Source organism: Lupinus angustifolius, chromosome LG11 (assembly GCF_001865875.1).
Source record: "Lupinus angustifolius cultivar Tanjil chromosome LG11, LupAngTanjil_v1.0, whole genome shotgun sequence".
Taxonomy (NCBI): domain Eukaryota; kingdom Viridiplantae; phylum Streptophyta; class Magnoliopsida; order Fabales; family Fabaceae; genus Lupinus; species Lupinus angustifolius.
The window spans coordinates 29,386,725-29,399,824 of NC_032019.1; the positions used below are offsets into that span (position 1 = coordinate 29,386,725).

The 13,100-nt window shown below is 29.2% G+C and overlaps 1 protein-coding gene across 2 annotated transcripts; it reads right to left on the minus strand.

Moving 5' to 3' along the window:
• Positions 1-5,974, minus strand: LOC109359216 (isoliquiritigenin 2'-O-methyltransferase-like). Of its 2 annotated transcripts, none has more exons than XM_019603795.1 (4): positions 5,455-5,974; positions 1,005-1,318; positions 451-515; positions 1-357 (listed from the first exon to the last, which is right to left on the minus strand). In XM_019603795.1, the coding sequence occupies exons 1-4, from the start codon at positions 5,898-5,900 to the stop codon at positions 61-63; spliced, it is 1,122 nt and encodes a 373-aa protein (XP_019459340.1). In that variant the 5' UTR covers positions 5,901-5,974; the 3' UTR covers positions 1-60. The 2 variants fall into 2 exon arrangements, with proteins under 2 accessions (XP_019459340.1, XP_019459339.1); XM_019603794.1 differs by lacking the exon at positions 5,455-5,974 and adding an exon at positions 2,274-2,793 and having other exon boundaries at positions 2-357.

Consider the following 13,100-nt stretch of genomic DNA (forward strand, 5'->3'; position numbering starts at 1 on the left):
TACTCTTCAGTATTCTCGTTTTCAATTGTTCTTATATAATAACTTATATTGTTAATCAATTTATTTATAAAATTCTATGACTCCAAAAACAGAAAGGGCAAGACAAACAACCACAGATCTTGAGAATCCAGACTCTTCGCATAGCTTTTCAAATTCTTTCTCTGTTCTTTCCTTCCCTCCAGCTAGAATAAACATTGTGTTATCAATTATAGACACATACTTAGTGGCATCACTTGAATCTATTTCTTCAGGCATAATCATGTCCAATATGATCACTTTTCCATTTTCTGGAAGTGCTTTATAACATTTTTTCAATATTGTTATGCATGTCTCATCTGACCAATTATGACAAGTAGCCTGCATGAAATTATCAAGATAAGTTAATTATTGCCTATCACTAAGTCAAACATAATATATGGTTGAAATGTCAAGTGTATAATACATCACTACCTTTATCATTATTGCATCACCACTTGGAACACTTTCATGCATGTTTCCTCCAACATGCTCAATTCCTTCAGTTAAAGAAAGTTACATGTCATCACTGATTATTTATGAAAAAATATCCATTTCTTCATACTTACATTATTGAATACATGTGAGAGATGTGAGACATTAATGTAATTGACTTTTTTTTTATGATTGTATTATCTATGCAATGTGAGTATTTATATGCATTGAATATATCATTCACCATTTATTTGGATTATTATATTTAAAAGTTAATAATAATTAAATATGAATGGTAAGTGATATAATGAAGTATAAAAATCTTATATTGTTAGACCATCCTTCTCTCTTTTTCTTATTTGCACAAATTCACATGGAATATAATAGTTTTGGGAAAGGATCATCTATCATCATATTACAAGTAAAAGACAAAAGTATCACATCATAATATTTTCCCATATTTTTATGTACTTTCCTCTCCAATACCCGAGAGGATTTGACCCAATAATTTTACACTATGCTTGGGCAATACCATGAGATGTTGAGAAGAATACCTGGATAGGGTAAGGCATGTTGTATGACTTGGGGCAAATCAAAGTTAATTCCCTTTATATTAGGGTATTTGGAGAGTATCATTTTGAGACACTGACCAGTACCTCCTCCAACATCAACTAATGTTGATATTCCTTGAAATCCATCATATACTTCCAAGTACTTCCTCATCTGTACTGCTGACATGCCTGTCATTGCCTTGTTGAAGGTGTGATTCAGTTTTGTGTCCTTCTCCATGTTTTCCCACATGGTTATTCCATGAACCTTCTTGAATAGGTCTATTCCTCCATCAAGAATTGCATCCTTCATATTTAGCCTTAGAAAAAATAACATTATCATGCATCAATAGAATGAATGGTTTATTTCATTGTCGTCAACATTAAAAAAAAAAAGAATTGAACCTTACTTTTAAGAGCACCAAATCCAACCCAATACCTCATAATAAAACTACATATGCAATATTGTATAGTTTTAATTGATAGAGAAAAGTATAGTGATAATATGTAACATGTACAGGTTGTATATTATCAAATAGTTAGATCATAGTTATCGGATTCTGTACTTCACCTTAGTTCCCGTGTACTGAATAAAGTGCTTTCCAGTATCAGTAACATTTTTCAAAAGTCTTGTGGTAATAATAATAATAACAGATTTTCTAACTTATGTAATTAAAACTTATCATGTGCATAATTAATATGGAGTATATTCAATTGTTAATTAAGGGTTAGTAAATCTTTTATAAGTAAAAAAGACTTGTAAGTTTCTACAAGATGCTCAATATGACTAAAAGGTTAATGAATAGGGATCATATGTCCCAATTCGGTGTCTTCAATCCTGTCTTACCCACTTATATATAGACATGTGAATTTAATGAATTATTTCTATAAAATTAAATTGAAGTATTATTTTTTATTTGTTGGCAAACACTGATTTGTCTGGGACACCGGGACAGGAAAAGCAAGGGACAAACGATCCCCGTTCAAGGTCAATAGATCAATTCCTAAAAATAACATTTGTTAAAAAGGATAATCATACACCCTAAATATATTAATTCCTTACAAAATGTGCCGGGATACACTTCATAATATTAAAAAAAATTATGGTTCAAGATTTGATATGTGATTTGTGGCTGTTCCCATGTCCCATAACAATTGGCCAATAGTGGGAGACCTCAGTGTGAACCTGTCAACAGGTAATAATAATAATAATAATATAAAAAGTTACTATTCAGAACGGCATATTTGTTAAAAATGAGTTAAAATTTGACTTACCAAACCTTTACTTGAGATGGATGGCTGGTCAAGTTTGTGAAAGAAGCCAGATTCTCAGTCTGATTTCTTAGAAAATATTTGCCAGTAAGTGAGAGACTATAAAACCTCTCAACCATGCCATCTTTGTTTGTGTTAGTAGTTGAATTCAGAAGTGAGAAAGTGGCAAGAACACGTAGCATTCTGTCTACCCTTTTGTCCAATTCATGATGTTGTGTTGGAATTTTAGAGGCAATGTCAGAGACTGACACATATTCACCTAGTGGTGCTGATTCTGAAATGATCTCAAATAGATTCAGATCAATAGCAGCATTTAGAACTGAAGGGAACACTTGGAAACTGGATAATACCATTGCATGGATGCATGCTTGGTCATCTTCTTCTTTGGTTGGGATTTTCACCTCTCTTTTCTCTATGGAACCCATTTCTTTTTCTATTTGGTTCTTCATTTCATAACTAGAGAGTTTGAGTTTTATAGAGGTAAAAGTAATGCAGGACCAATTTGGTTTTTTTGTGTGTTGAACTAGAAGACAAAAAACAACAAATAAGGTAGACAATATAAAAATAGTAAGTGCTCTACTGGACCACTTCTTAAAAGCCGTCAGCTTGAGTGTTATCAAATTGTCTCCCACATTGTTTCATTCTCTATTCCAAACCAAATAGATTTTAATAAGTAATATACAAATATTCTTTTTTATTTATATAAGTTTTCCTTTTATTTATGTAATAATATCTGATTGACTCAAGACATAAAATGAAACACTCTTAAAAATATATAATCTAAAAACCAGCTTTAGCATGTCGTCTATCTAAGGTAGGAATAAATTAGTTAAATAATGAGCTTAGTTAATATAATCACCAGATATTAAGTCTGAGTATAATCCAACAAATTTGTTCTCATTCCCGTTGGAATAAGAAATACTCTCCTAAGAGATAAGTTATAAATTTTGTATTGGTAAAAGTGGCGGATAAAAGAGTTCTATCATATTTGAAGAGTAAAAGAGTTTTATTATAATATATTATTTATTTTGGTTTTGATGTATTTTAGGTGCTAGAGAGGATCTTCATTCCTCCTCCTTTTGTGTTAACAAGGTGAGAATATAGTGATAGTTATAAGATTTTTATATGGTATTATTATATAATATGTAATTTATATTTAATTATCATTGACTATTTATAATAATAATACAAATGAATAATAAACAATATAATAATTATATATAACTCTTTTGTTTTTTATTGAGAATGCATAAATGCTACACTTATTCGTTCTAAAAATATTGTAATAAAGAATATTTGTGAACAGAAAGTTGGTCACTTACGGTGCTATAACAGTTAGACAAACATGCTATTTATCAACAATGGTTGGTGGGATTTAGGACAAGCATGTCAGATAGTTTTTATGTTTCCTTCCACTCAAATATCATAAAATAATATTACAATATTAATTTCTGTTTTTATAATTTTTTTAAATAAATGGAGTTCTGTAATTAGTTTGATACATCAAATGAGACATGAATGAGGACATGTGATTCTCATATGTGATTAAGATATAAAAATAACCAAAAAAAACCAGCCGTCGTGGAGTTGGACAGTCTAGGAACTAGGAAGAAATAAATTAAGGACAAAATTAAGGGTTCCTTTTATGTTATACTATATGCTAAAATTTTGTGATTAAAAAGTTATTTTATTTATTGGGAGTTATAAAGTGATCTGACAATGAAGAAGAATGACGTAAGGAATGAAGTGCAGAAGGTTGTGGGTTCGAGTCGCATCATCAACAAAAAAATAGGAGTTATAAGGTGGTGTAGTGATAGGGTGAAAGACGTTGACGATGGAGGCTCACCCATAATAAAATACTAACAACTAACATACTAACAATTGTCAATTAAAAAAATTATTTTATTTTAAATTAAAAATGTGATTGATTACAGAATTGTGAAATATAAAATTACACATGAAATAGAATGATAGTAAATAATTTTTTTAATGTGAATTTTATAGTGCTAGATAGGATAAGTATGGGGAGGGATAGGTGGGATAAAAGTTTGTCCATTACTCTACTCTAAAAGTTGGTTGAACTATTTTTTGAACCCGGAATTGTCTTAGACCCGAAGGTAACACGATCCTAAACGACGACTAGGTCAACCTTTGAACTTGGACTATACCCTAAACTCGATTAAATATAATGCATACATATTTTAGATAAAATATTCTCATTATTACTTATTATTATTAAATAACATTATCATGCATCAATAGAATGAATGGTTTATTTCATTGTCGTCAACATTAAAAAAAAAAAGAATTGAACCTTACTTTTAAGAGCACCAAATCCAACCCAATACCTCATAATAAAACTACATATGCAATATTGTATAGTTTTAATTGATAGAGAAAAGTATAGTGATAATATGTAACATGTACAGGTTGTATATTATCAAATAGTTAGATCATAGTTATCGGATTCTGTACTTCACCTTAGTTCCCGTGTACTGAATAAAGTGCTTTCCAGTATCAGTAACATTTTTCAAAAGTCTTGTGGTAATAATAATAATAACAGATTTTCTAACTTATGTAATTAAAACTTATCATGTGCATAATTAATATGGAGTATATTCAATTGTTAATTAAGGGTTAGTAAATCTTTTATAAGTAAAAAAGACTTGTAAGTTTCTACAAGATGCTCAATATGACTAAAAGGTTAATGAATAGGGATCATATGTCCCAATTCGGTGTCTTCAATCCTGTCTTACCCACTTATATATAGACATGTGAATTTAATGAATTATTTCTATAAAATTAAATTGAAGTATTATTTTTTATTTGTTGGCAAACACTGATTTGTCTGGGACACCGGGACAGGAAAAGCAAGGGACAAACGATCCCCGTTCAAGGTCAATAGATCAATTCCTAAAAATAACATTTGTTAAAAAGGATAATCATACACCCTAAATATATTAATTCCTTACAAAATGTGCCGGGATACACTTCATAATATTAAAAAAAATTATGGTTCAAGATTTGATATGTGATTTGTGGCTGTTCCCATGTCCCATAACAATTGGCCAATAGTGGGAGACCTCAGTGTGAACCTGTCAACAGGTAATAATAATAATAATAATATAAAAAGTTACTATTCAGAACGGCATATTTGTTAAAAATGAGTTAAAATTTGACTTACCAAACCTTTACTTGAGATGGATGGCTGGTCAAGTTTGTGAAAGAAGCCAGATTCTCAGTCTGATTTCTTAGAAAATATTTGCCAGTAAGTGAGAGACTATAAAACCTCTCAACCATGCCATCTTTGTTTGTGTTAGTAGTTGAATTCAGAAGTGAGAAAGTGGCAAGAACACGTAGCATTCTGTCTACCCTTTTGTCCAATTCATGATGTTGTGTTGGAATTTTAGAGGCAATGTCAGAGACTGACACATATTCACCTAGTGGTGCTGATTCTGAAATGATCTCAAATAGATTCAGATCAATAGCAGCATTTAGAACTGAAGGGAACACTTGGAAACTGGATAATACCATTGCATGGATGCATGCTTGGTCATCTTCTTCTTTGGTTGGGATTTTCACCTCTCTTTTCTCTATGGAACCCATTTCTTTTTCTATTTGGTTCTTCATTTCATAACTAGAGAGTTTGAGTTTTATAGAGGTAAAAGTAATGCAGGACCAATTTGGTTTTTTTGTGTGTTGAACTAGAAGACAAAAAACAACAAATAAGGTAGACAATATAAAAATAGTAAGTGCTCTACTGGACCACTTCTTAAAAGCCGTCAGCTTGAGTGTTATCAAATTGTCTCCCACATTGTTTCATTCTCTATTCCAAACCAAATAGATTTTAATAAGTAATATACAAATATTCTTTTTTATTTATATAAGTTTTCCTTTTATTTATGTAATAATATCTGATTGACTCAAGACATAAAATGAAACACTCTTAAAAATATATAATCTAAAAACCAGCTTTAGCATGTCGTCTATCTAAGGTAGGAATAAATTAGTTAAATAATGAGCTTAGTTAATATAATCACCAGATATTAAGTCTGAGTATAATCCAACAAATTTGTTCTCATTCCCGTTGGAATAAGAAATACTCTCCTAAGAGATAAGTTATAAATTTTGTATTGGTAAAAGTGGCGGATAAAAGAGTTCTATCATATTTGAAGAGTAAAAGAGTTTTATTATAATATATTATTTATTTTGGTTTTGATGTATTTTAGGTGCTAGAGAGGATCTTCATTCCTCCTCCTTTTGTGTTAACAAGGTGAGAATATAGTGATAGTTATAAGATTTTTATATGGTATTATTATATAATATGTAATTTATATTTAATTATCATTGACTATTTATAATAATAATACAAATGAATAATAAACAATATAATAATTATATATAACTCTTTTGTTTTTTATTGAGAATGCATAAATGCTACACTTATTCGTTCTAAAAATATTGTAATAAAGAATATTTGTGAACAGAAAGTTGGTCACTTACGGTGCTATAACAGTTAGACAAACATGCTATTTATCAACAATGGTTGGTGGGATTTAGGACAAGCATGTCAGATAGTTTTTATGTTTCCTTCCACTCAAATATCATAAAATAATATTACAATATTAATTTCTGTTTTTATAATTTTTTTAAATAAATGGAGTTCTGTAATTAGTTTGATACATCAAATGAGACATGAATGAGGACATGTGATTCTCATATGTGATTAAGATATAAAAATAACCAAAAAAAACCAGCCGTCGTGGAGTTGGACAGTCTAGGAACTAGGAAGAAATAAATTAAGGACAAAATTAAGGGTTCCTTTTATGTTATACTATATGCTAAAATTTTGTGATTAAAAAGTTATTTTATTTATTGGGAGTTATAAAGTGATCTGACAATGAAGAAGAATGACGTAAGGAATGAAGTGCAGAAGGTTGTGGGTTCGAGTCGCATCATCAACAAAAAAATAGGAGTTATAAGGTGGTGTAGTGATAGGGTGAAAGACGTTGACGATGGAGGCTCACCCATAATAAAATACTAACAACTAACATACTAACAATTGTCAATTAAAAAAATTATTTTATTTTAAATTAAAAATGTGATTGATTACAGAATTGTGAAATATAAAATTACACATGAAATAGAATGATAGTAAATAATTTTTTTAATGTGAATTTTATAGTGCTAGATAGGATAAGTATGGGGAGGGATAGGTGGGATAAAAGTTTGTCCATTACTCTACTCTAAAAGTTGGTTGAACTATTTTTTGAACCCGGAATTGTCTTAGACCCGAAGGTAACACGATCCTAAACGACGACTAGGTCAACCTTTGAACTTGGACTATACCCTAAACTCGATTAAATATAATGCATACATATTTTAGATAAAATATTCTCATTATTACTTATTATTATTGATATGTAATTTGACATATAAAATGATATATATATATATATATATATATGTATATTGTTAATCATGTATATATCATGAAAACATCATAAAACCAATAATATTTTGACCAAAGATGTGTCATTACTATATTCACAATTGAATAGAGACACACACAAATATGATAAGTGGCTGATTATGAAATGGGTTGGGAAAGATCATGTGTGTTTCCTACACGACCCCAAATCTTTACTGAATAATTTTTAAACTCGAACTCAATTCTAAACTCGACGAGACCTAACTTTATTCAGACTTGATCATATTCACCTCTAGTATAGATAATGGGCTTTCATGGGGGAAATGTGTTTGAGTTCAATTCACCATGGTTAGTTTCTGATATTACCATGGTTAACTAAGACAGAAAATGTAACTATCACTGATAATCAACAAGTAAATGTGGTCTTACACAAGTTTTTATATGTAAAAATGTAACCAATCCCAAAAAATATAAGTATTATTAGAACTAGAATATTGACGGTCACTGTCGTATCTGTCAACCTGCTTTTATATCATTTATAATGTGTAGTTAGTACGTTATAAATGACAAATATAGTATTTTATGTTAATATTTGTAATTTACAGTTGAATTTATTCGATTGGTGTAATGTTCAATTTTTTTTAAAATATGTTTTCAAAATAAGATAATTAGAGTAAAATAAGAAGATAATGCTCTATGTTTTTTTTGCATAAATAAAAAGATAATGATAATAAAATAGGGAAATCACAAATTATACCACAGTGAGGTGATTATTTTGTGTTTTCCTTTTATTAAGTATTATACATAATGTAAAACTGGTATGACAAATAGTTATACAAAGAACTTACACATGTATATCAGTATATATCTACAAGCCGTTAGAGGTAAATTATTAATAAATATTCAATTTTTGGTTTAGGACACAGCATCTTCATACGAGACAAAAGGAAACAATTATTTCAAGCTATAAACATCCAAAAATATCATAAGGCTAACCCATATAATGGAGTTTTATGTACACATAACTACGTCATAAAATCTTACTTAAGTTTTCGTGTAGCGTGGGGTTAACTCTGATGCTCAATCTTGAATAAACTCACTTTCTTTTCAACCCAAGTACGATATGTTTATATTTTAAACATTAAACAGGTTGAAATTTGCCTTCGACATATTCCAAATTCTTTCTATCTAGGACAACTTGTGGAAAATATCTGAAAGAAGATATCTTTTTCATCCTCTAAATGTCAAAAAAGTATTGAAAATGATATCACCTACTTTTGTTCTACTCTACTGTAAGTATATAGAGATTTATTCACGGAGAGTACATCATTAATTATTTTGTATGTATTTCTTTTTTAAATAGACAATAATGATAAAATATGAATAATAAATAATACAATAACAATACTCTTTCACTACATTCTACTCTCCTGTCAAAGCTATTTGGGTAAAGAATTAGGGTAATGATTCCAGATATTGAAAACCTCGATAGCTTGATATTTTCCCTTCAAATTATATCTTGACTTCAGATGCACATATTGAGACTAAAGTCATAATAAAAGAAATACAAACAAATAAATACAAATATTTAATATGGTTCTATTATTCCAAAATTCGCATTTAACAACGGTCATTTAATAACGTTTTTTAACACAACACTATTAAATATAATATGGAGATAATTAACCGTGCTCTTAAACAAGCATAGTTAAATTTGATAGATGGATATAGTTTTAATAGTGTTTTCTTCAAGAAGTGATGTTGTATGTTTGCCTAAGATATTTAACAACACTTTTGTAAGCAAACATTGTTGATTTGAATATATTTAATAGTGATTGCTTAAATAATCAATGTTAAATGTGAGATATCAACATCGCTTTTTATAATAAACGACGTTAAAAGTCATATGTTCAAAAAACACTTGTTTTAATTATTATTTAATATGTATTTATGAAATTATTTAATTTTATTTTGAAATATATAACTCGAGTAAATATTAGATGAAAACAATCCAAATTATTGACAGAAATTCTTATGCTAGTTTTTCATATATAACATAACTTGGTCATACATTTACGAAAAATGCAATTGTTTATTACTTCAAAAAAAATGTTCTGAATCAACAACCAATATATTAAAATAGAATATTAAGGTATGTGATTTGACACAACTAATAAAAAGTCAGATTTGGTAAATAAATTATGTTAGTTGTCATTCCATTATCAAAAGTTAAACATAATATGACAACTAAATAATTTTAAATAATTTTGATATTTAACCATTTTTTTAAGCAAACATTGTTGATTTGAATGTATTTGATAGCGCTTGTTTAAATAAGCGTTATTAAAGGTGACATAGCAACAATGTTTTTTACAATAAGCATTGTTAAAAGTCATATATTCAAAAAATACTTGTTTTAGTTATTACTTAATATGTATTTATGAAATTATTTAATTTTATTTTGAAAGATATAAGTCGAGTAAATGTTACAAGAAAATAATCTAAATTGTTAACACAAACTCCTATGCTAGTTTTTCATATATAACAACATATACTAAAAATGCAATTGTTTAATACTTCAAAAAATATGTTCTAAATCACCAACCAATATTATTAAAATAAATTATTAAGGTATGTGATTTGACACAATAAAAACTCATATTTGGTAAGTAAATTATGTTATTTGTCATTCTATTATCAAAAGTTAAACATAATATGAACAAATAATTTTAAAGAATTTTGATATCTATAACTATATAAGAAAATAATGTTCCTCCATGCCATGTGTTAAGCTCTTAGTAAAAAAATTCCCTCCTAAAAGCTCCACTTCCTAACATACACACTACCACACATGATCAAAGCCAACTCATACCCATTTGACATTTCATATCCTCTGCTTAATTAATGAATAATAATAACACCACTATTAATAGATTTGTGGTTGAGGTCATTACCGTACTGGGTAATTAGTAGCTTTACTTTAATGGTTTTTTTTTATTAAAAAAGTTTGTTTAAATAGGTTGGTGCCTTTATTTTTTAATTATTCTTTGATTGTGTCATGATGTTAATTGTATATATGTTTGTCTATATATTTTCATTTAAGTGGTTAGTGCTTTGTTTTTGTTTATTATATATTATCCTTTATATTAGATTGATTATCTTTATTACAAAAGTTTGTTTAAATATATTGAAAATCTCAATGAAGAGATTAATTCATCAAAGGATACTTGGAAGTGAGAGGTGAGGATCACAAGTCTTTGGCTTGTTGAAAGATATGCAACTCATTCACTGCAAATGAATTTCATTGATCGAAGAGTGTTTTAACATTTAATCGAATTTTTAATTATTTATTTATTCACTTTTTTATGACAACATGATGTAACATGGGTAAAATTCAAGTTGTTGTAAATAATTTTCATATATCATCATAGGAGTCTTAACTAAAAAGAAGATGACATATTTGAATGTGTATCTAACTATGTAATAATATTATGTACGATCTTCAATTTTTATGCTTAATTTTTTAATGGAGCTATAATTTATTTGTTTTTTTGGTTGGTTCTACAATGCCATGCATGACCATATTTTTGCTATCATGGTCCCTTTACACATGTTCCAAACATGTATTTATTTTGTTGATTTTTAGTTTTTTGAAGTTATAAGCGGTGACATTGAAAGTATATATCATTGTTTAATTAGTGATAATTAATGTCAAAACTTTTTGTTATTAAAATTGTTTATTTTGTAGTTGTTTATTTATCAATTTCAGTTTAATATTTTTGAAACATATGTTTCGACCATGCATGAAACCAACAATGGTTTAGGAAACATGTGTTTTTATATATTCAGTCGAATGCACGAGAAATATATATGTTCTAAATCATACGACAAAAATATATTGCATCGTGCAAATGCACTGGTAACTTGCTAGTTTAACAATATTTTGAAGCAAGCGTTGTTGATTTGAATCTATTTAACAATGTTTACTTAAATAAGCATTGTTAAAGGTGACATATTAACTAGATGTGTCAAAATGGATCAGCCCGGCCTGCCAAAGCCTGAATTTTTATAGAGTTTGGGTATCATTTTAGGTACTTTTTATTGAATCCGGACTTTTTAGCCTGACCCGACCGACATATATTAAAGTCGGGCTCGGGTCGGGCTTACCTGGGCGGGTTTGAGCTACCCGCTTTTCTTTATTTTTTAAAATCTTTTTTGAAACCTTTGGCTTGGTAATAAGTCTTAGGTAAAAATTATCTTACAAAATAACTTAAAATAAAAAACATATAGTAAATATTGTGTTACGAACTTTGAATAAAAAGTAGAGTAATGTCTATAACATAAATATTATAAATTAAAATATTTATAAAATACAATAATGTCTATATTACCATTTCTATAAACCGAATGAGTAATATTTTGATAGTATCCAAATGTTTATATATTAAAGTGAAGTTTCAAATTATATTGTGTTGGGGAGTGAGAGTTAGAAATGGCAACGGGGCGGAAGCGAGGGCAAGAATGTCTCTCTCCCAAGCGAGGGGACTGTCGCTCAAGCGACAATTCAAGGAAAAAAGACTTAAATCGATGCATGTCCTTTGCCCAAGCGAGGAACTATCGCTCAAGCGACAAATGAAGCTTAAAAGGGCATGATGATTTGCTGTGTAGCCCTCGTCTAAGTGAGAGCACATCGCCCATGCAAAAGGGCCTCGCCCAAGCGAGAGTACCAAGGGTCGGGTTTGGGGCGGGTTTGGGGTATTGTTTTAGTATTATGCAGGCCGACACACCACAACTTGAAACCCGCTTAGGGCAGGTTTGGGCTACAATTTGATATGCATAAGTTGTATATGGGCTTTTTTGTGTGACCTGGTTTAGCCCGGACTCGTTCGGGTAGCCCATTTTGACACCTCTAATATCAACAACGCTTTTTCAATAAGAGTTGTTAAAAGTCATATATTCAAAAATTTTGTTTTGGCTAGTGAGCGCGAATCTTTGCAGATTTAAAAATAAAGTCTCACGCACAATAATATATTTATTATTCAGTATTCTATTTATCTCACTCTTCTTCTCATCTTAATTTCTCTCTTCAAGCAAGTTATTAGTTTTTTGTTTCTATTTTCAAGTACAAGGTGAATCATTATCATATTTTACTTTATTTATTTTTCTTTGATTCACTCGTGTTGTTTGTAGTTACATCTACGTGAACTGTTTATTTTATAATATAGGAAATGTCAAGGTTGAAGCAAGGTGAAACTGTTGGTGATTTACCAAACTTGTAATCTCTGTATATTAAACATCATCCATGTCTATGATTGTATTATTAATGCTCTAATCGTTTTTTCATAATTGCCTCTGCATATTATGTTTACACAGTGCTTCTGCTGCACATTATGTTTACA